The 23,200-nt window shown below is 40.6% G+C and overlaps 1 protein-coding gene across 2 annotated transcripts in view; it reads left to right on the plus strand.

Annotated features, from left to right (window-relative positions):
• Positions 1–9,461, plus strand: part of KCTD16 (potassium channel tetramerization domain containing 16) — a 275,179-nt gene extending 265,718 nt beyond the window's left edge. For both annotated transcript variants that reach the window (XM_024121073.2, XM_024121072.2), the window contains one exon: positions 7,420–9,461. In XM_024121073.2, coding sequence (XP_023976841.1) covers positions 7,420–7,874 — 455 coding nt within the window. In that variant the 3' untranslated portion in view covers positions 7,875–9,461. The remainder of the gene's footprint in view (positions 1–7,419) is intronic.
• The last annotated feature ends 13,739 nt before the right edge of the window (positions 9,462–23,200 follow it).

Raw genomic sequence — 23,200 nt, forward strand, 5'->3', positions numbered from 1 at the left:
AGCCTCTGCTCCGCAACGGGAGAGGCCACAACAGTGAGAGGCCCGCGTACAGCAAAAAAAAAAAAAAAAAAAAAAAAAAAATGTGTCATCAAGGAGCACTTGAAAGAACAAGGCAGTAGGCCAGAAAGTTAAAGTTCAGGATTACAGCCTTATACACATCATCGCATTGCTTTATTTAGAAGGACACCTCACAGGTGAAAAGCCTGAGCTAGGAGGGTGTCTGAGCATCACCAAAGTGGAAAATTATGTGACTAGAGACCATAGTTGAGTGGTTAAGAAAGTTAATTTTTACTTAAGTTGTATAATGCCTTTAGGGATTTTTTGGATATTAATAAATAATTATGAGTGATGATCAATTAGAAAATCTGTATATACAGTTATTCAGTTCTGGATGGATTTTGCCATTATCTCTGTTGATCAGTCTGTTTTATGTGTTTGTCCCATGCATATAAATGTCTAGTGATGTGCCTAAATATTTTCCATTTTGCAGGTCAGTTTTTTCTGTCTTTTTTTTTTTCTTTTGGAGGAAGGTTTACTGCCTCTCACGAACACTGTAAACCAAAAATTACTTTCTGTACACAACATCCATTTCCTCTCTCATTCATTTTCATGCAGATATTTCCTGCTGCCCTGATAGCCTGGTGTTTATGTGCCCTGGAGTGTGCATTAGAATTCAGAAGAGAACAAACCCAGGCTTTAACGCAGGAAAACGGACATTAAACCAACATAGAAACACACCACATTGTGGTGGTGTGGTAGAAACAGGTTGGAAGTTAGGACTGGCTTAAATTGGGTTGGGGGATGAATAGGTAAGGCGCTCTGAGAAAGGGATGGACAAAAAAGTGCTGAAGAGGTGAAAATCAGAAGAATAAGTTGCTGGTAGAGGGATGATCAGAGGCAAAATGCTTAATAAGGTATAAGAAAGGGCAGCTGGGCAGCAACTGAACTGAGATGATGTTTGTTTTTTTTTAATAAATTTATTTATTTATTTTTGCTGTGTTGGGTCTTCGTTTCTATGCGAGGGATTTCTCCAGTTGCAGCGAGCGGGGGCCACTCTTCATCGCGGTGCACGGGCCTCTCACTGTCGCGGCCTCTCGTTGCGGAGCACAGGCTCCAGACACGCAGGCTCAGTAGTTATGGCTCGCGGGCTCTAGAGCACAGGCTCAGTAGTTGTGGCTCACGGGCCCAGTTGCTCCGCGGCATGTGGGATCCTCCCAGACCAGGGCTCGAACCCGTGTCCCCTGCATCGGCAGGCAGACTCTCAACCACTGCACTACCGGGGAAGCCCGAGATGATGGTTTTTACTTCCATTCCCTAACTCCTCCATTTGCACTCATGGTCCAGCAGGTCGAGAGCTGTGTCTTTCTTTTCTGTTGCATCCCTGGCGGGGTCTGTGTGCTGTTATTAAGCTGTTGTCTCTTGGCTTCAAAGCCACCCCTCTCTACTGTGCTGTCTGATGCTGAGGCTGGGATTCAGCTAACCACCCTTTTCATTGGCCAAGCTGGCTTCCTGTTAGATTCTGTCTGTAGGGAGCGCTAGAGGAAGACCGTAATAACAGGGGGAGAAGAAGGACTCCTTATTTGCTTCCTGCTCATCAGAATCAACTCAGCTTTTATTTACCCCAGAAGCAGTTGGTTCTGGTTCTCTCTTTTTTTTTTTTTCCTGTAATCCCCAGAGCCAGGCTCCTTCAGAGATACCAGGACCAGCAGGCATGGTGCCCTTCTCACAGGCCTGGGTCTTACCTCCCATAGGATGCCTTTTGGCAACATCTAGGTTCTAGTAACCCCCTCTCTTTTATTTGTCTCCCCAGCCCTAAGGGTGGTATCTGCCTCTTGCAGTCACTATCTTTGACTCCTCCGACATCTGTTTAACCAATTCCTTATATTAAATTCTCCCTGTTCAGATAACAGGTGGAACATCTGTTTTCCTGAGTGGCCCTGGCAGATGCATGGGTGGTTTAACTGTCTGCTCTTGCCCAAACTTGCCATGTCTTAATGAGGATCCCCAGCTGGGTCCCTTCAAGGCCAAATGTCCATGAGTGGAAAAGGTCAGCCACAAGCAAGAAATGATGATTGTCAAGCTGGAAGATGTATTTTTCTCAGATGCTTGCACAGTCTGCCTATTCCCAATCTCCACTATGCAATATCTTTTCCAAGGTTAGCAGAATTATAGAAACATCAATTTGGGCATTATTGACTTTTCAACTGGGACACCGAGAAAGTGTTTCAGCAGCCTTGATAAATTAAATCTGACCACCTAGCTCCCAGACTGGCAGGTTCCTACATCATTGACAGAGAAGACAGGGGAAAGCAGTTTTCCCAGCTGTTGCTGTAAATGATGTGCATTGTGTTCACAACCATTAGCAGGTGGAGAATTTGAAGTGTGGGTAGATTGCAGAGCTGCCTCTTTTAAAAATGCATAAGCACTTTGTGAGTTTGCTAAGTCTTGCTTCACTCAGTTCGGTTTGAATTTTTCATAGGGGAGAAAGATTCTGTTGTCTTTCCTCTTTTATTCCTTCTTTGTCAGTAAGGACTTAGGGCTACAGTGGAAAGGGACCGAGTCTAATCATATAATTTTCTTGACTGGTCCTCAATTTTTCCAAGTTGTAAAATGTTGGAAGATTCAGTGTTTAAGGACTTGAGGCTATTGAGTTTCCTGCCCCTCACCATTTAATCCAAACTACAAATTTCCCTGGACTCTGGGTTTAAATTTATTTGATGCATCCTAAAGTAAATTTTTATCCTGGAAGCCTCATCCATTTGTGAAATTCTAAGCACTGCACTTTGAAGGAACCTTCCTTCCAAAATGATCCCCTGGTCATATATTATGTTCCTCTCCACTGCCAAATAGAGTCAGACATTATGAAATGCTCAGTGTGCATTTTCCTGACGAGTCCAATTATAGCATCAGTGTTCTTCCCAACATGATGCTCCAGCCAGACCTAAGAATTGGCTTTATAGCGTGTTAGTGGAAACATAATCATCATATCTAACAAGCTCCTGATCTTTTTTGTTTATGTAGATCAGTGTCTGGCTTCTGGTAGAACAAATGTGAAACGTGTACACTGATTGAAATGCGTATTGGGTGCCACAAACCATGAAACATCTTTACCTTCATTAACTATCTCATTTAATTTTCCTAAAACCCTTATGAGGAAGATACTATTACTAGCCTTATTTTTCAGATGAGGAAACTGAGGTTCAGAGAGGTAAAGTAATTGATCCAAGCTGACATACTTCAGGGCCTGACTCTGGAGCCTGACATCTGTCTGCTACATTATCAACTTGATATAATTCAACACATGTGTCTGGCTCATTCATTTAATTGTCAAACATTTATCAAACCTCTGTTATGTTCCAGGCAGCAAAAATGAAATCCAACAAATTCAGCAATGGTTTATTTAAAAATAAGGAAGAGCTATTAGGCTCTTTGACCAGCAACTAGTTAATACACCCCTCGAAAGGCAGTAGAGGTTTTGCTTTTTTAATATCAATAAATCAGACTTTTCTGGGTATGAAATGGCTTTCTCCCTATATCTGACTAATCAATTGTAACCTATTTTCTCCTCAAATGGAGAGATTTATTCCAGCCAGCATTGAAACCTCAGCAAATTGAGAGCAAAAGTATGTTGCAATCTGAAGTACAAGGTATTTAGGAGATCATATTTTGCTGTAATTGGGGGGATTCTAGAATACCTAGAGTTACAGAACATACCTTTCATAGATGCATTTACACTTTCCAGAACAGGTGAGTACATGTCAGTGGGACTGCAAGGGTGAAAGGGTTTCCTGTGTTCTGGTTTATATCCTCTGTCTGCTGTGGTTAAATTCTTGGGAAGGGGGTGATCAGCAAGACAGTGCTTCCAAAAAAGAAACAGGGTGGTTCTCTTCTCACGTTTGATTATTTTTCAAATTTCATAATGACTCTTCACGAAGCACCTCTAGCTAGACAGTGTTAATCCCATATTCTTCCTTGATTTCAACCTAATATTTAGACTTCAGAAGCCATCTTATGAATTATCTTTCCAAAATAGTAAAACATTCAGATGTGCTCATAAAATATTGAAATGTGGTAGTATAACAAGCTCCACTAAAATTAATTTGTTTAATTTCCCTTTAATAGTGATAGCGCTTAGAGTAAGTGGAAAGTAATACTTCTGTTTGCCTGGAAGCTGGTGGATCCCAGCTGACATTTAAGTCCGTGATCATCCTGGCAGTCCAGGGAGGAAATAATGCATCTGTGCCAGGTTCTTGGCTTGGACAGGTCTTGGAGGGCTGCGTGCAGTTTTCCACATGAATACACAGGACTCCCTCACATGATGGTGTTTTCATTGTTAAAATGCCTTTTAGAAAAGCCTCAGGTTTCCCTCCAAGTCCACTGAATGGAATGACTTTCAGGGGAAGGTAACTGTTGGGCAGAGAAACACAGGTTTGTATTTCGACCGGTACAGCAGGTTTTATGGCCAAAATATTTTGTCATCTTGTTTTAAGGTAATAGGAGTACTCCAGCACATCTCCTTCTTCTCCTTTCTGTCTTTCTCCTATTCCTCTTCTTTCTTTCTTTTAAGGCTAAGTTCAATTTCTGAACTTTTCTCAAAAAAAAAAAAAATCAAATTAGATCAACTCTGGGTTGAGGTGATTACTTTTCCTTGACCCAATTAGCTGGAGCCATTTTTCCATCAAGTCATATTAGTATAGAGATGGTCAGGTTTGGAGAGGCAGAGGCAAAGTCTGCCTTCTGAAGGAGAAAAAACGTTCACCTCAGAATCTGGGCTGGCAGACAGAAACCATTTTCTATTGCTGATATTTTCTGTTACCAGGTGGCATATGTTGAACAGTTTCTCTGTTGCACGGAAGAGATTTATTTGTAATCGCCTGAGATAACTAGGACATTACTGCTGTGGTGATTCCTTTTAGCTAATGGGATTGTTGCATTTCATTTAATGGGTATATAAGTACATGAATACTCAGTCACATTTTAAAAAGTGGTTCAAAAGAGCAGGTATACATGAGAGAGACTTTTGGAATTGTGATTTACAGGGACTTTTTTTTTTTTACTATCTCAGGGGAAAAATGTATAAATTGCTATAAATATTTAAATCATTTAGCTATGTAGAGGACAGGCATTGTAAAAGACGGCAGGATATAACTTTCCTAATAGTTTCCATTCTAGGGTTCCTCTACTTTGACCACATTAGAAATGGCAATAAAGTGAGATCTTATTATCATGTGACTTATTATTTGAGTATAAGATATAGTGCAGGGGCTTCCCTGGTGGCGCAGTGGTTGCGCGTCCGCCTGCCGATGCAGGGGAACCGGGTTCGCGCCCCGGTCTGGGGGGATCCCGCGTGCCGCGGAGCGGCTGGGCCCGTGGGCCATGGCCGCTGGGCCTGCGCGTCCGGAGCCTGTGCTCCGCAACGGGAGAGGCCACAGCAGGGCGAGGCCTGCATACCACAAAAAAAAAAAAAAAAAAAAAAAAAAGATATAGTGCAAATGAAAACTATGTCTCCTTTAAAACGTATACACAGGGCTTCCCTGGTGGCGCAGTGGTTGAGAGTCCGCCTGCCGATGCAGGGGACACGGGTTTGTGCCCCGGTCTGGGAGGATCCCGCATGCCGCGGAGCGGCTGGGCCCGTGAGCCATGGGCGCGAAGCCTGCGCGTCCGGAGCCTGTGCTCCGCAATGGGAGAGGCCACAACAGTGAGAGGCCCACGTACCGCAAAAAAAAAAAAAAAAAAAAAAAAAAGTATACACATACCACATTATCCTTGTCCTCAATATTAACATCATAAAGGGGATTGATTTCCCTTTTTTTATGACTTAAGTGCAATGAACTATATGAAGTACCCAGTGTATAACATATGATCAGTAAACAATATTAAGTTCATGACTCCAAGAAGACTGTGGCTGTTCAGAGGGTGGAAGGCTGGGAGCAGTGACTTATGTTTAGGAAATTGTTTTGTGCCGTAATTGTGGATTTCTTAGTTTAGGGAGCCACCAACTGAGTATCTGAAACATGGCTCTGCCTCCAAATAGCTCAACACAATGCTATGAATCAAGACTTAGGGAAATAGGGAGAGAGGAATTCACACTGGCTTAAATATATTGTAGTGGATCATATAAGTGAAAGCTCATTGACAGGTCTAGCTTCAGGTATGGCTGGATCCAGGTATTTAAACGTTATTATTAGGATAGTATTTTAATGAATTTCTACACTGTGACTTGAGCTGTTTTCTGGGATGACAACAAGGAACATTCCACCGTGTCCACCTCAGGGTGCTCATGGTATAGTAGCTGAGATGCCTAAGGTAGAAAAGAACTATAACAAAATATGATATGTGCAATAATAGATGCATTTACAAAAGTAGACCATAACTCAGAGGAAAAATTTAACAACTACTTCTGAGGATAGGTAAACAAGGACTTCAGAGAGGAATGAAACCTTGAAAATTGATTTGAAAGAGAAGCAGGAATTTTACAGACAGCCTTGGTTATAGTATTTGGGAGACCTGTATTCAAATCCCAGCCCTGCCATTTACAGATAGTGCAAACTACGACAAGTTTCTTAAATTCCCAGGGTCTTAGTTTCCTTGTATGGAAACTGGGAGTGGAGCTACTGATTTCTTCACATTATCACGAGGACCCGGTGAATTGATGCGTGCACAGAGCTTACATGGGGGCCAGCACAAAGTAAGCCCTCCCTGACTGGTAGCTGTCATTCCACTCTTCTAGACTCCCCCTATTTACCTGACTGCAATAACATGGGGCATTGGATTAGGGTTTAACATCAGCCACAGTAAAATCAGCTAGCATTTATTGAGCGCTTACTGCATGCCACACATTGCATTAAGAATTTCACTTGCCTTGTCTAAATCCACCCTACAACTCTTGTAAGTGGGGAAATTATTATCCTCATCTCACAGATAAGGAAACTGAAGCTTTGAGAATTTAAGGGATATGCCAACGTAGCAAGGTTAGTGATGGTATAGCTGAGTAACTGTCTGACTCCAATGCCCATGGGCTGAAGCATTATACTATATTTCTTGTCATGCAGCACGTCATCATTAACTTGCTTCGCTCGATGAACTTGGCTGCTGGGTACTCCTGTTGCAGCCCATTCCGTGTGCCATCCCACTTCTTCTAAAGACATGGTTGTGGATGCGTGTGTGTGTGTGTGTGTGTGTGTGTGTGTGTGTGTGTTCACATGCTGTGTTGTTACTCCACACTAAGCTGCCTGGCATTCATCCCTTGGGTTCTGTGCTTCCTTGCAGGTGAGCCATCTAGGTGGTCATCCTCGCACTGTGGGATGCGTGTGTGTGTGTGTGTGTGTGTGTGTGTGTGTGTGTGTGTTCACATGCTGTGTTGTTACTCCACACTAAGCTGCCTGGCATTCATCCCTTGGGTTCTGTGCTTCCTTGCAGGTGAGCCATCTAGGTGGTCATCCTCGCACTGTGATTGCTGCTGCAAGAATGGCAAGGGTGACAAAGAAGGAGAGAGTGGCACCTCTTGCAATGACCTCTCCACCTCCAGCTGCGACAGCCAGTCTGAGGCCAGCTCTCCCCAGGAGACAGTCATCTGTGGGCCCGTGACACGCCAGACCAACATCCAGACTCTGGACCGTCCCATCAAGAAGGGCCCCGTCCAACTGATCCAGCAGTCAGAGATGCGACGGAAAAGTGATCTGCTCCGGACTCTGACTTCGGGCTCCAGGGAGTCGAATATGAGCAGCAAAAAAAAACCTGTTAAGGAAAAGCTCTCAATTGAGGAAGAGCTGGAGAAATGCATCCAGGATTTCCTAAAGATCAAAATTCCAGAGAGGTTCCCTGAGCGAAAACATCCATGGCAATCAGAACTTTTACGGAAGTATCATCTATAGTGGAGGGCGGGGGAGGTGGGAGAAGAAACAGATCGTGTCACCATTTTGAAGTAAACCTCCTAAAAGAAATTCATATTTGAAAAGAAAAACAATAACTAACGATACACGTTTGTTAGAATACAGTCGCCCACTGATATACTACTGCCTATTTACCTAGTTCACCTTAACATGTCAATCCACAGGGTAGATTTCTTTCCAGATGTGGAAGTATAAGAAAATCTCTCTCACTTCTTATTTTTCTTTATTTGTTTGTTAACTTGGTCCCGTGTGCTGAGTATCTTATCTATAATGAGAGCCAGCTACATAAGTATAGCTGAGAGGCCTTGGGAATCATTTATCCCAAACTGGGTTTTGCTCTCCTCTTCTACCTCCCTCCTTTGAATGAGAATATGGTAGAGATCTGACCCATTGCCATAGGTCTGGATTTTTAAATTTTCCTTTTCCCTTTTGTTTATGGGGTAAGGGGGGAATGGCAGATTTATATGACTTTTCACTCAAATCGATTATGTGCCAGTTTATATTGACTCTGTATGCGTGAGTATTTGTGCAACACAAGCCCAACAAAGTGTGTGTATACACACAGTGCACATGAGCCCAGGGCCTGGGCATCCTAAGAGGTGTGCTTCTACTCCCAGCAGCACCCTCTTAGAGTCCTTCAGACACAGAAGCCTCTGCTCTTATCTTAGAACCCTTCTGGGAAGATTTCCCAACCTCTCTTGGCAACACTTCCTAACATCAGAGAACCTTCATCATCAACAAATTACCTTCCTTATTTCAAAACTAACACCCTCAGGCTCCATTTTACTGCGTTGCTCTTTCTCTGCACTAGGAGAAGGTGAGAAGAGCTAGTCACATATTCTTTGTGTTTTTTAAAAAAAACCAAAACATCCCTAATCCACAAAAATGACTGCAAAACAACCCCATGTTCAGCCTTCTCTACCCTGAGCTGAATTATCTTCCTTCTCGCAGTGTTTTCAGAGTCCTTACTGCCCATGTTTTCATGGTGTGGACTTTTCACGTAATCCACATTAAGTTCTCTGCATTCCCGTTTAGCTGTGGAAGTAAGAAAAACACACAGCACTTGGATGAGCATCCAGCCTTTTGTTTTAAGAGGAAATTGTATTCCACACCCCTCCTAGTAATGTCTCATAACTTGTTCAAATTGCAGTGCTTCACTGTCACTTCCTTATATCCAGTTTTGTTTACCTTTGGGATCTGGGATTTGGCTGTGTCCATACTAGGATTTGGCTGTCGTTTCTGTGATGTCTGTGAACAACCCAACTACGTAACTGAAGCTCTGAAATTATGACTTTGGCTTTCTAAACTGTCTTTCTTGATTATATCCTTCACCTATATAGACACAGCCAAAAAGATACTGTTAACAGCCATCCATCCTTGTGACTCTGTATTCTATTAACGTACCAATAGTTTTTTCATAGACTTGTGGTAAGTGAAGATTAAAGGGCAAGTTTTTACTTTCAGCATTCCTCATGCATTTCAGTGGGAACTGAAAATATAATTTGTCCATCATTAATTGTGTGCCAAGCACTACTAATTTTTTTTTACTCTATGTGTGTGTGTGTGTGTGTGTGTGTGTGTGTGTGTGTGTGTGTGTGTATCACAGGTAATAAAGGCAACTGGATGATGTTTGTAGGAGGGAAACATAATGACCAATTGCTTCTTTTTGAAATCTTTCACTGATGCACATTTATCATGTAAGAGGTCTATCTTGATTCCTGTTTTTATTGCCCATTAGTATATGGATATCTTTCTGAATTTTTATTAATTCTTACACCTGGGCAACAGACTCAGCCAATGTTTTCTTGTCCTAATGGTTCGAATGGACTTTACGGTTTTGCTGAAGTGGAAAAGAAAGATCATTTGGGGAGCTGAGTTGTCAAGAGAATTATAATTATGAATTTAAGTGGTGTTCTTTTTTGCAGTAGTATATTAGCAGACGTTTAATCTTAACTACAACATAGCTTTGTACAGCCTACCAGTATGTCTTCATTCTTTTCAGTGTTTCTTTATACCACATCAAAATATCATATTAATAATAGAAGATTCTGCGAAGGACCATAGAACTTAATGGGCCAAGAAGTTGAATTTGGTGAAAATATCCCCAAACTCACTTTGGTCAAATGATTCTTATGGTCCTACTGGAAGTTCTGTCAAAGAGTTGGGGGTCTAACTAAAATGGCCAAAGTCCCAACTTTCTTAAATTTCAGACCTGATTGTCATGCCTTCAAGATAGAAACACACTAGTAAGAATTAGAGAACTAGTAAGATGGCAGTCAACACACTACTCCTACTACATACTTTAAATAGGAAATTAAACACTGCAGAAGAAAATGTTCATGGCATTATTTCTCTGTTCTTTCATCTGTCATGAATTTGTTTCTGTTTAGGCTGTCTTTATACACCCAGTGAACAAAACCAGTGGTGGCAAGTCTGTTTAAAAGAACAGTAACATTTTAAATCTGAGTCAGCTCTAGACTGACACTCACACCAAATAGTCCAAGTAGCTGAAACAACAACATGGTGTTCATTTGTGTGGTTGTTGGTGTGTGGAGATGACAGTAGACCTGATCAGTAAAAGGCTCTGCAGAGGCACCGAGTCCATGGACATCTTCAGTCCTAGTTCAGGTGGAGTTCAAGTGAGGTCTGTGTGGCCTGCAACATTGGAGATGAGTTCTGGGTAAGTGAGTTAGAAGATGCAATGCTGTAGTGGCCCTGCACCATGAATCAGGCCCATTTTCCTGAACTTAAAATAGTTTGAAGAACTTTTAGTTCGTTTCCGGACAGAACAATATATATGGTTCACTTCTTGAATATTGGTTATGACAAGGGCTGATATGAAGAGACTAGTAGCATCAAATAGGTCAAATGAATAACGAATCATATGTGCGGAGCCCCTACTTAGGTAGCCTCCTAGAAAATTCTGCAATGCTAAATTCCATTGAGCTTGGGGGAGGTCATTCTCTATGGTACATGGGTCTTCTGAAGGCAGAACCATATTTAAAATAAAGTCCCCCTACCTACTGTCAAAAAGGGAGTGATCTGTGTTTAGCAGGAAAGGGGGAAGACAGGAAAATAAAACTGTTGGATCATTGTGGTAGTGTGCTCTCCCTCCCCCTGCTAAGAAAAAAATTGCACTGAGATATGGCCATAAAACAACAAAGTGAAATGGTTTCCAGAAGTTGCAGTGATGTTACCCTTTGTAACTGTAGGCACAGTTATCTTCCTGGAAATACATGCATGATGAATTATAATAAAAGGGGAACAATTCACAAACTGTAAGTGTTCCCTTTGTTCTTTATTCCTCCATAGCTATGTCTACCCCCAAGCGATTCATTTGCAGGGGTTACATCTATTAAAGGGGAGCTAACAAGGAATTTTTCACTTTTCCATTGGCCTTGTTTGATTCAGGGGCACCTTTATCCATAGGCACAGACCAGGTGTGTATTGTTCATTTTGGGTCCTCTTAGTTCCCCACTGCTTGTGCTTCGGGATTACTTTTGCTTCTCTGATTATCCTTTCTGATTCCTTTAGATTTAGATTCCTTTCTGATTATCCTTTGTCTGTGCCAAGCAAAACATGCTCCAGTGAGACAAAGAAAAGGCATATATGGTGTTTTGCAAAATTACTTGACCCCAACCCCCATAATGGGAAACAAACTTTGATTCTCTTATATTTTTCTCTGTTACAGTTTCAAATTTCCAACTTTGTATTTATAGTGTCTCAATCCAGAACAGTTAAGTGCTGGTATTTTCTGCCACTAGCTATCATAACGTGCAACTTGACTAGTCTTGCTCTTCTGGATGATATTTCCTAGGTTTAAGACTCTGAGCTTTTAAGAAGAATCGTTTGTCACCTTCACGTGACATAGCAATTTTCAAAGGAAAAATGATGGGAGTTATTTTTTCCCTGATGACTCTGTGGCAGATAAATGTTTTTGCCAATTTGCATGCTGGGTTATACGTTTAGCGTGGGCCATTTCTCTCTTAATGTCTTGGTATTGTTGGCATCTTGCAATCTTGATGGCCCACTGTTCCAATTTATTTATTTTCTTTTATATTGTCAAAATAACACACGAGAGAAAGAATCAGAGTGAGCATTCTGTATTCTGAGGTAATATGGAGTTAGATGTCGTTTGAACAGGACTGTACAATGATTAATATCTGCAGAGAAATTAGACCAAATGAAACCTGCTGAAATGGGTTTGATTTATATTGCCTTCATCATTCTGATTTTAGAAGAAATGGTTATTGCTCTCCACCCCTGCTGAAAGAAAAGAGTGTTTGTTCAACTTTAATAATCACAGCTTTGTGATGCAAGCACAAAGCTTATTTATTTGGAATGTCTGTTTTTCTCATCTTGCCATATACATTGGACTGCAAAAGTTTTGGCAGTGTTTCCAATACTCAGCATGCATAAAATCATTTGCAGCACTTGCGTAAAAATGCAGATTCCTTGACCCTAACCCCAGAAAGTCTGATTCAGAAACTTCAAGCAGGGCCAAGGAATCTGCATTTTGGGCTATCATCCTTAATGGTTTTGATGAGATGGGCTATGGACCTTCCTTTGAGAAACTGCTATTTAGGGACTATGCAGAGGTCAACATTTCTCTCACTTCCTACTGGCATTTCCTCTCACTTTCTTTCCACTACAAATGAGTCAAAGCATGCATAATTCATTGTCTTAAGAAAAAAGACACAAAGAAGAACATCCTAGGACTAAGGCAGAGCAGATTTCCATAATTTGTTTGCCCTTTCATCTGCCTGTCCATCATAACATTTTCTTCATTTTCTGTATGGTTGATGTTTGTGCCTTTTTTTTTTCCAAACTGAAAACCTACATCAATATAGTTTTATGACTGGGTAGATGGGAGCACATCTCTGAGTGAGATGTGTCCTAATGATACCCAACCAGGAACAAAAATAATGAACTTTTCCAAAGAAAGTTGTTCATTTCTAGGCCCTTTTACAGTATGAGTCAGAGGAACCTTAGAGTGATCCATAATTTAAGGATGTGTATGGCCCCAAAGGAGGTTCCAATAACTGCACATACAAGCCACCAGAATAAATATGGAATGTTTAGTGAATTTAACTCTACTTCACGGATGAAATCCTGAGTCATTGTATTGCTAAGTTTGTCCAGTTTGATTCAAGCAGGACTAGGAAGTTCTCAGAGTTGAAGACCCTGAACCCCAGCATTAACTAAAAACTTCAAGCAAAACCCATGGGGGAGAATAAATTTTTTAAAAAGAAATAAGGAGTGTTTTCAAAATTCCATTTGTAATGACATGAAATTCTCAAATTTTCCAGTCACTCTGACTAGGAGAGATGGCCGTACTATGATTATTCAGAAAGAAAAAAATTTTGGAAGTTTCAGTGACCCAGTTGGTCCTATCCATGTAACACAGTAACTGGAGATGTACCAGATTCCCACATGCAACAGGAAATAGAGAATAGATGGCTTAAATTCATGCTTGTCATGATATTAGTTAATATTTAAGTAAAAACTATTATCAAAGGAAAGTGAAGAGTGCTTAATGAAACAAATGTACTTTTTGCCACTAATTAAGATTATTTGGCCAAGAATTTTTTTTAAATCTTAAATTTGATTCAGTTTCTTTTCCCTCCTTTACTTCCCAAGGGAAGTTTACTTCTCTTTATTCCCCAGCTTCCTAACCTTTAAAAAAATGTTCTTCTTGTTTGTGAACAAATTGTGTTGTTTATTTGATAAAGAATTTTTAGTTCCTAGACTGAATTTACTTTGAAAAGCCTGAAGAAAAATGTGTCCCAGTCCAGTGACTATCAAGGGGTTTTTCCTGGGGGGAGGGAGGAGGTGATTTTCCTGTTAATCAGCCTTCTAAAAGCACTTAGATGCCAACCGGAGGATTAAGTAAGTCTCCTCTCTCCAGTGACCTCTTCCATCTTGTCAGTTTATTCTTAGAATTGACCTTTAGCTAATTTACCTGCACTTGCACAATAAAAATCAACATAACTGCAGCTCTCTTATTGCTGATGTTGGCTCCATCCACCACAAATGGAAGCGGATTGATGCGCGACTAAGTAGTGGAGAAGAACAACTTTATAACTGTGTCTGTGTGTGTATGTGTCTGTGCGTACACATACACGTGCAATTTTTAGGTCAATGTTGGGTCGGTGGCTAGTGCCCATGGTAATGCTATCCAAGTTCAGGGAAAAAGTCTTTGGTCACAAAGTTTAACAGCTTTTAATTCAGCACAGTTGTTTGTCAATACTTGAGATGGTTGAGTAAAGCTGGTCTCCTGATACAAAATTCAAATGTTACGGATTTCTGGATGAAAATCAGACTCTTTTCATTTATATAGTCACTAGTGACATCATACTCAAAGAAAAGAAAAAAGAAGGAAAGAAAAAGGAAGCCTTGAAAGCTAAAATATGCATAGAATTCACATTGATCGCTAGCAGTTTTTCTCGACTACAGCCAGTGGTCAGTGGTTTTTCTTACTTGTGAGAGACAGAAACACTGTCAGGAAAGGCTCTGATTTGTGTGGGTTATGGCATTTAAGGCAGTGACTCTCATCCAGGCGTGATTTTGCACCCCAGGGGACTTTTGGCAATGCCTGGGGATATTTTTGATTGTCGTGACTTGAGAGGTGCTACTGGCATCCAGTGAGTAAAAACCAGGGATGCTGCTAAACATCCCACAATGTACAAGACAGACCTCACAACAAAGAGTTATCCAACCCCAAATGTCAATAGTGCTGAGGTTGAGAAACCCTGAGTTAAGGGTTGGCTCAAATTTTCCAAGGCATTCTTAACCATGTAGAGAAAGACTTCTGGGCCAAGGGATAGGATGAAATGAATGATAATAATTTGTACCACCTGAAGTCTGTGTAGGGTTTATTTATTATCCCTTTATACAGATGTGAATGCTGAGATTTAGAGAGAAATATGTCATTTTTTCCAGGGTTCCAGTAGTGATGAAGCAGGCCTATGGTCTAATTCTGTCTTCTACTTAAATCTTTTTCTGCCTCAGAAAAATGATACTTCAGTGAAGTTATCAACCTTAAAACAGCTAAATGCGTGTGTTGTGAAGCACTTTGGGAGCATTCTGAGTTCATGTGACCCTATTAAGGATGCTTTTCAAGCTGATCAACAGTAGAGAGCAAGGTGCTCTCAGAAAGGAAACAGGAAAGCAGGGGCAAGAGTGCTTAGAACAGGCCAACAAATCCATCATCTTTAACTGCTCGTTGTGTACTTTGTTTCTTTGGGTCGAACATCCTCACTAAAGATGATATTTAGATCTTGGAAAATATGATCGTCAGACTCACACAGATGACCCCTATGCCCATGTTTTCAGAGATATGACAAGTCCAAGCAAGGCCCTGGCTACTGAGCCTCATTATTTCATTTGCTTGTACTGACCTCATTAGAACAAAAAACAGGTTTGTATCTTAAATAATTTGGCATTTTTCTTTTAATTTATCACACCAACATCACAGTGATAGAATAAAGGTCCAATCATTCTACCTCCATTTCGTACAAGGGAAACTGAAGACCCAGAGAGTTGAAGTCAGACATTCATTTATTCATTTGTTCACGCGTTCACTCAGCAGGTATTTGTTTAGTGCATACCGTGTACAGGTCACCGTGATGAGCATTATAATCTACTAAGGAATTGAACTTGGGATACAGAACTTGAATTCAGATCAAGTTCGCATCCTAGGCTAACATTATTTTTGTATGTAGCTCTGATCAACATTCTAGATTTATGGTTTAAATATTAAGTTATAAATAATGTAGACTACGAACTTGTTGTTATGCGCTAGAAACTCCACTAGGTGTTTTCTATGCCTTATTTAATCCTAGAATAACATAATGAGGTAGATCTTGTTACTCTCCTCATTTTCACAGATGAGGTCAGTGAGACTCAGAAAGGTAAAGCAGAACCTAGCTTGACAACGGCAGAGACAGATTTTCATCTGGGTTTATTAGACTCCCAAGGCTGACAGCTTCACCACCTCATGACATAAGCTCTTCTTCTCTGTTTCCTGGATTTCACCTTTTTATAGTTTCTTCTGCTCTAAGCAAAAGGTAGCCAGGATGATTGCGGCCTGACATCCTTCCTGCAAGTTGTTCGCTATTTTGAGTTGCAAGTTCCATTGGACATGCATATCCCTAGGAGATCAAGGAAAAAAAGATTTGGGGGGGTACCACAGACTGTACTTAATGATAAAAACCCTATCAGGGGGCTTTGTTGTAGAACAGTTATCTAGTGAGTACTGAGCCCTATGAAACCCACAGTGGTAAGATAGCTTCCATGTCAGGAGGATAGCGCCCGCAGCTGCTGGCTGTGCTGTTCACAGGTGACCGGGGCAAATTTCACGAAAAGTAAAATGTGTCTGTATATGTGTGTGTGTGCATGTACATGCACGTATCTGCTATTTTTACTTTTTGGCTTTTTAAACAATTTCAGTTTTTGTTCATGACAGGTCAGAAATCCAAATATGATTGACTGCCCCTAGCATCTCATCATTACTAATCTAAGTTGGAGAAAAGAGAGGCATCTAGAGAAAAGAAACTGCACTGAAATATGTGAGTGTGTGTGTGAGGAGTGTGTGTATACTTGTGTGTTGTGTATGTGTGTTTATGTATAAATTTTGTGTATATATGTATATATGAGTGTACATCTATCTAAATGTATATATATCTATACATTTGTATACACACATAAACAAATCTTAGTTTGAAACTGTTTGGAATTTTGGGTTTGAGGGACTTATAATTTATTTTTGATTTTCTTGATAGTCTAAAATAGTTCTAATTTCCAAAAGTCTCTTCCACTATGAGTATATGTATATATCTATGGTACAGAGAATATGGTTAGAATACCTAGGTTTAACATCTATGGATGCAAAGCCAAATAAAAGTGCATTTAAGGAAAAGCCAACTTGGAAAAACTGGCTTCCTAATTTGAACCATTTGTTGGAATTTCAAACTACTGTATGTGTTTTCAAACTTGCTCATTAAAACACACACACACACACACACACACACACACACACACACACACCCCACCAAATGAACATGATGATGTTTAGGAAGAAAAGAATAAGGAAATGTAGGTCTATGATAGCACAAATCCAATGGTTACCATATCAATGGTACTTCACCTACCTATTGGTTAATTTACTATCTTCTCATTGATTTTACTTCATCAGTCATGGGGGGGCCCCTGTGGCCTTATGTATTTGTAGGTGGAGCTAGTTATTTGTTTAATTATTTTAAAACTATAGTAAATAATTAATATGCATATTGTAAACATATACTAAAGCTCAAGGGCACATTGTAATAATAACCAAACATTTCCTAGACTCCTGCAAGTATTCCTTTAAGCCTGTTTATACAGATACCAAAATAGTTGCTCAAAGAAGGAACAACATAAAGTTAAATGAAAGAAAATGTTACTTATCTGTTTTGGCATCCTATATGCATATGACCAAATGACTGAAATTTGGGCACTCTTAAGGATACAGTAAGTTATGTTTTCATTCATAGGCATGTGCTTTGCATATTTTGGAGAATATGAAAATTGTTTTAAGTCAACCTATGCAAACAGGACTTCCCTGGTGCTCCTTGGGATCAGTTTGTATGCATACAGCCCATACCTTCAGAAACTCAGCCTGGCTCCCAGGCCAGGTCTTAGCTGATGGTCCAAGCACAGACTCCTCCTCCCAGGGACCTGTCAGGTTTGCTCAGACAGTCAGAAACATTTGCAAACCTATCAAGTATGGTCGTTCCTTTTTTTTTATTCCCCAAATCTCCCTGCAGATGTGGTCTTAAAAGCATAAGAAAGAAAATCAATTTTGTAGCAATTTCATGTTTTAATTAGGTTTAAGGACACTTGAAGAAGGAATGTTTGTTTTTCCCCCAAATTTTAGAGCAGAGGAGGAGGTTTAACATCAACCTTGGCTTCAAGTTCTCCTATCATTTTCTTTCATTCATTTTTATTCTAAAGGAGAATGTTGAATCAGGATAATTTTGCTTAAAATATTCTGCTTAGTTTAGAAAAGGACAGATTAATTTGTGTGTGTGTGTAAACATGAGGGGTGGAGAAGTGGGTGTGCCAGAACCCCTCATTACCCTGTTTCTGATCTAAGGAAATGGATTCAGGAATTATTAGAGTGGTACCCTACTTAAAACACAAAAACAGAAACGTAGGGGGCCCCATTTCAGAGTCCCACTGAAAGCTGTTAATGGGATCTCCTGTAAGTGGGTCACCACTTAGATTAGTGATGGCATCTCACTTGTTTCTCTGATAGGAACTTAGTCTGTAACATCAAGAATCTTTGTGTTGGCTGAAGGAATTGAATGAATGATCACAGTTGAATTCCTGTTCCCCACATCTTTCAGAACCAGCAGAGCACAGGGTAGAATCTAACAAACAAAATAATTTGTCCAAATTAAATCAACATGTTTAAATAGTATCGGCATCGCTCTCAATCGGCACTTATAAAGACCCTGTTAATTATGCTACCTGTGATCTCCAAGTACAGTTTGCCAGGGATCCTCAAGCTCCTCTTATATCCATCTCGATGCTTTGAATGTGATGTCACCATAGATAAAGGAGTCTGAATTTCACTGGTACTAACCCTGAGTGGTGATCTACTGGGGCCTTGCTCATGTTACTTTTTCCTGACCTCATTCAAGTGCTTGAGGACTTGGGTCAGTTTGTTGCACATTGATGCATACCAAGTGACACCCGCTGAAATTACCTCTTCTCCTTTCCAATGCAGTTCGCTTGTACATAAGTGTAATGTCAAATTGTTTACAGGTTCTTTTTGTGTGTAATTGTGATAGCAGATTTAGCTCAAACTTTAATCTGTTTACTAAATGGTGTTAAAATGAATGTGCTTATTACAGTATAAACATCATTAATTATGGACTCACATGAATGCATGTCTACATGTCGTCAATTCCCAGCAGCTCGGTTATCCAGCAAAAAGTCTGCGGTCTGTGAATAGCAAATATACATAAACTACTGTGACTCTAATAACTCAGTAACTGTTTTTACCTTGGTATGTAACACTGTAGATTTTGGCCTGTTGTATTTCTTTCTTACCTATTTGTTTTGCAAGAGAAACATGATAAAAGATAGGACTACTAATTGTCCCAATGGGATTGCACATCATTTTGGCAATCACTGGTCCACCCCAAAGGCAACTGCCTATGATGGAACAATGGCCCTGAGCAACATATAAATATATACATACATATTTATGTATGCAATATCTACAATGCTAATTACTACGATCTATTCTCACTGCCAATGGAAACAAACTATTTTCTTTGGAATCATTGATGGATATAAAAAGTTTAATTTGCTATTAATCGCTTTCATATTCTGTTTAGTTCTTATAGTATGGTAAATTATACAGGTGCAGTATCAGTATTGTAAAATTGTGTGGTGAAAACTACAAAAGTCATTCTGTGGAAATATTTTAAAAGGCAGACCAGAAACTATATTTCAGATTCTTGTGTGAATATAATTACAGAAATAGGTAACTATTTTTTATGTGTTTCCATAAATGACTCCATTTCATATACATTGTAATTTAGCACCAATCATAATAAATCATTTGGTAACATTTAGTTGTTAGAGATATCTGTTCTCAGTATTCATGAGAGACTGATGATTCAACATTATTTCATGCTAGCTCAAGAATTTTAGATGGAAGGTAATTACCATTGCAATTAGTTTATTTCTGGTTTGTTATGGCAGCTTGCTGGATTGGGGTACAAAAAAAGGAGACTTAATAAGTTGGTTATTTAAAATTCTTAGAATGAGATTGCAGTGATCTGAAGGCTTGCCACTGCCTCTTCTTAATTGGGTGGCCTTACACTGTTTATCAAGCCTCTTTGAACTGCAGTTTCCTCATCTGAAAATAGGGCATAAAAATAATAGACACCTCATGAGGTTCCTGTGAGAATTAAATTAGATAATCCAATTAAAGCATTTAGCACAGTATCTAGTACACTAAGTAAATGCTTAATAATCCCTACCCATTCGCATTACTATTATCCAAAATGCAGATCTTAAAGAGGAGCTTGGCTTCAACAGTCTGAATATATTTATTCTTTTTCCTCTTTAACCTTTTACAGCATTGCCTATAGAGCTAAACATTCAGTATGTTTTTTAATCAAGAGGGAAAAATTATACAGGGAAAAAAGGGAATTCTACAGCTTGGGGTGGTGCTTTAGAAATAATTTAGCCTTTTGCTGCTGTGAAGTATATTCAGCAGAACACTTGTCCCATGATCTGTGCTGAAAAAATGAAGGGAATTGGATGAAGTAGAGTTTGGGAAATATAACCTTTTTACACACCCCTCTTTGTAGTTTTTAAGTGCTTTTTTATTACATTTAAAGCCCTGAGAGTTATGCACTAAAGGAACTTCCAAACTCTATTTAACCCAGAATCTCCCAGATTTCTCTCACTAAGGATGCTTCTAGTTCTAAGGTGTGCATTTTCAGAAAAGCTAATTTAGCCCAGTCTCCGCCTTGTACAGGGGAGAAAGCTGAGCCCCAGAGAGGGGAAGGGGTGTGTTGAAGGTGTGATGGTCCTGGGCCTAGAACCCCATCTATGGACCCAGGCTAGGACACTTCCTCCTAAACAAGTCTTATCTAGACGACTGCCAAGAGTAATGACATTGATCTGAAAAACCCTTCTAAATTCATAACATCCTACTAGCACAGACCCAAAGTAAAGAGTCGCATGAGATACTGAAGGCCAAGCAAGAGAAAAGCAAAGATGCAGCGAACAGGAATCCTTCCTTAGGCTCAGTCACCCCTGAAATTGCTGAGGGACAGACATTGAGCCTGCTTGGGCCTCCCAAATTTATCTTTAGAGATAGTCGCTACCGTGACACCGACCCTGGGCCGGGCTGTCCCTCCACCCGCCACAGGGCTAAGAGCTTAAATGGACCAAAGTGGTGGAGGGGTTTGGAGGGGAGTTTTCCTATGAATTCTTATGTGGGAGGCTGGGAGCTTCCTCCAAAAAAATTAGCGAGAAGACTGCTGTGTTGAGAAATTGTGAAGTCATTGACTTCTGCAGCCCCAGAAACTGCTTTTGTAGAGCTGAAACTTCATCAGGTGCAGGTCACAGAGAAAGACGTTGCCTCCAGTGTTCCAGAATAATATAGACAGTGAAGGAGCCACATCAAGATGAAAACTTGGCTACAGCTTTAAAGGATGAGTTCTGCCTTGTACAGCAGCTAGGTTCTCCCCAAATCAAGGGTCCCGAGAACACTCTGAGAGCCTCTGTGATGATGACACCAAGGGGCTGCTCTCTCTACTTAGCTTGGAGCCTGTGTGGAAAAGGTGTGTCAGGGGGCCCAGCCAGGAGTATAGTGGTGGTGGGTCAGGAGAAAGACTCCACCTTGAGCTCTCTGGGGAGACCTGGGGAGTCTTTGGGAGACTTCATCGATCTCAGCTTTGAAGTTGCAAAGAGCCAGCAAAGGCTTACAGTCACTGTCCAAAAACTTCTCCGTCTGACAAACTGAGTTGAACATGACTTCATCAAAAGGATCATAGCTTTTGAAATGAGGTCAGTGAAATAGGGAAAAACACCACCTTCTCAGACAACACTTCTCCTCCCCTCTAATTTCAACCCAAAGGCAGCGTTCCTTCCCAGGCCTGCCAAACACCCAGAGCCACGTCAATCTCTGCCCTGATGGCAGCTACCACTGAGACAAGTCACTATAGGTGTTTATCCCAGTAGTGGGGCTGGTGACAGCCCCTAGCCAGGCAGAACACCATCAGCTTTAAATAAGCCAGACTCACCTTGCAAGGCTCACAAATAACAATGTGTCAGTAGCAGAGGCCCAGAAGGGCAGGTTTTCCGAAGGCTCAGAATCCCAGAGAGCACCCCATATTGCTTAGTCTCAGCAAGCTTGTCATGAAAGCACCAGAAAGAAAGTCTGGGCACCAAACTCCAGCTTGTTTTCTCCTTCCTTCTTGCTCACTGTATCCCCCCGGCCCCGATATGGTACCAAGAGACAAAACACCCCGTGTACTTGAAGATCACCATTAAAATGGGTTTGCTGTTCGTCTGTGACTAGGTCTGGGCTCAAAAGTGCAGTCCGAGCCTAGGAAATCCCTGGTGGATGTAAAGCAATGAAACCTACCGCCTCCAAGACAGAAAAATCACAAACTCCATGCACCCTTCACAAAAATAAAGCTTTTCTTCTCTCCATCTCTCCTGGCCTCTCCACTTCCATACCTCTGCCTTTCTGTTTTTCTCTTTTTATTCTGTTTGCTCTTTGGATGTCTGATACACAGAACAAACATGTTAAATAAACCACAGTACCCCTTATTAAAAACCCTCACCCCCACTCCCACACTTCTCTCCAGGCCTCAGCTTCCTCATCTGAACTGTAAATGAAGAACTTGGAGGAAACACTTCTAGGTACCATTTGCCATTCCTCCTCTCTACTGATTTTTACCTAGGCCCTAGCTGGTCTCTGATGTGAGGGCATGGGTAAGAGGGGGGAGAGGAGGCTTTGGTGGCGCCCACAAGTTGACCATTTCAGCTTGTCTTTGAATGAAAACAGCTGGCCTACCTAAGAGAGAACAAAGGATAAGGAGGTAAGTTGGATGCTGGTCTATCCTTTCAAGTTTTGTTGTTCCAAAAATTTCACAATTTGTGTGGAAACACAGAAGACCCCCAAATAGCCAAAGCAATCTTGAGAAAGAAAAAAGGAGCTGGAGGAATCAGGCTCCCTAGCTTCAGACTGTACTACAAAGTTACAGTAATTAAGACAGTATGGTACTGGAACAAAAATAGAAATATAGATCAGTGGAACAGGATAGAAAGCGCAGAGATAAACCCACACACATATGGTCACCTTATCTTTGATAAAAGAGGCAAGAATATAAAATGGAGAAAAGACATCCTCTTCAAAAAGTGGTTCTGGGAAAACTGGACAGCTACATGTAAAAGAATGAAATTAGAACACTCCCTAACACCATACACAAAAATAAACTCAAAATGGATTAAAGACCTAAATGTAAGGCCATTCTAAAACTCTTAGAGGAAAACATAGGCAGAACACTCTAGGACATAAATCACAGCAAGATCCTTTTTGACCCACCTCCTAGAGAAATGGAAATAAAAACAAAAATTAACAAATGGGACCTAATGAAACTTCAAAGTTTTTGCACAGCAAAGGAAACTACAAACGAGATGAAAAGACAGCCCTCAGAATGGGAGAAAATATTTGTAAATGAATCAACGGACAAAGGATTAACCTCCAAAATATATAAACAGCTCATACA

The sequence above is a fragment of the Physeter macrocephalus genome, chromosome 8 (assembly GCF_002837175.3).
Source record: "Physeter macrocephalus isolate SW-GA chromosome 8, ASM283717v5, whole genome shotgun sequence".
NCBI lineage: Eukaryota > Metazoa > Chordata > Mammalia > Artiodactyla > Physeteridae > Physeter > Physeter macrocephalus.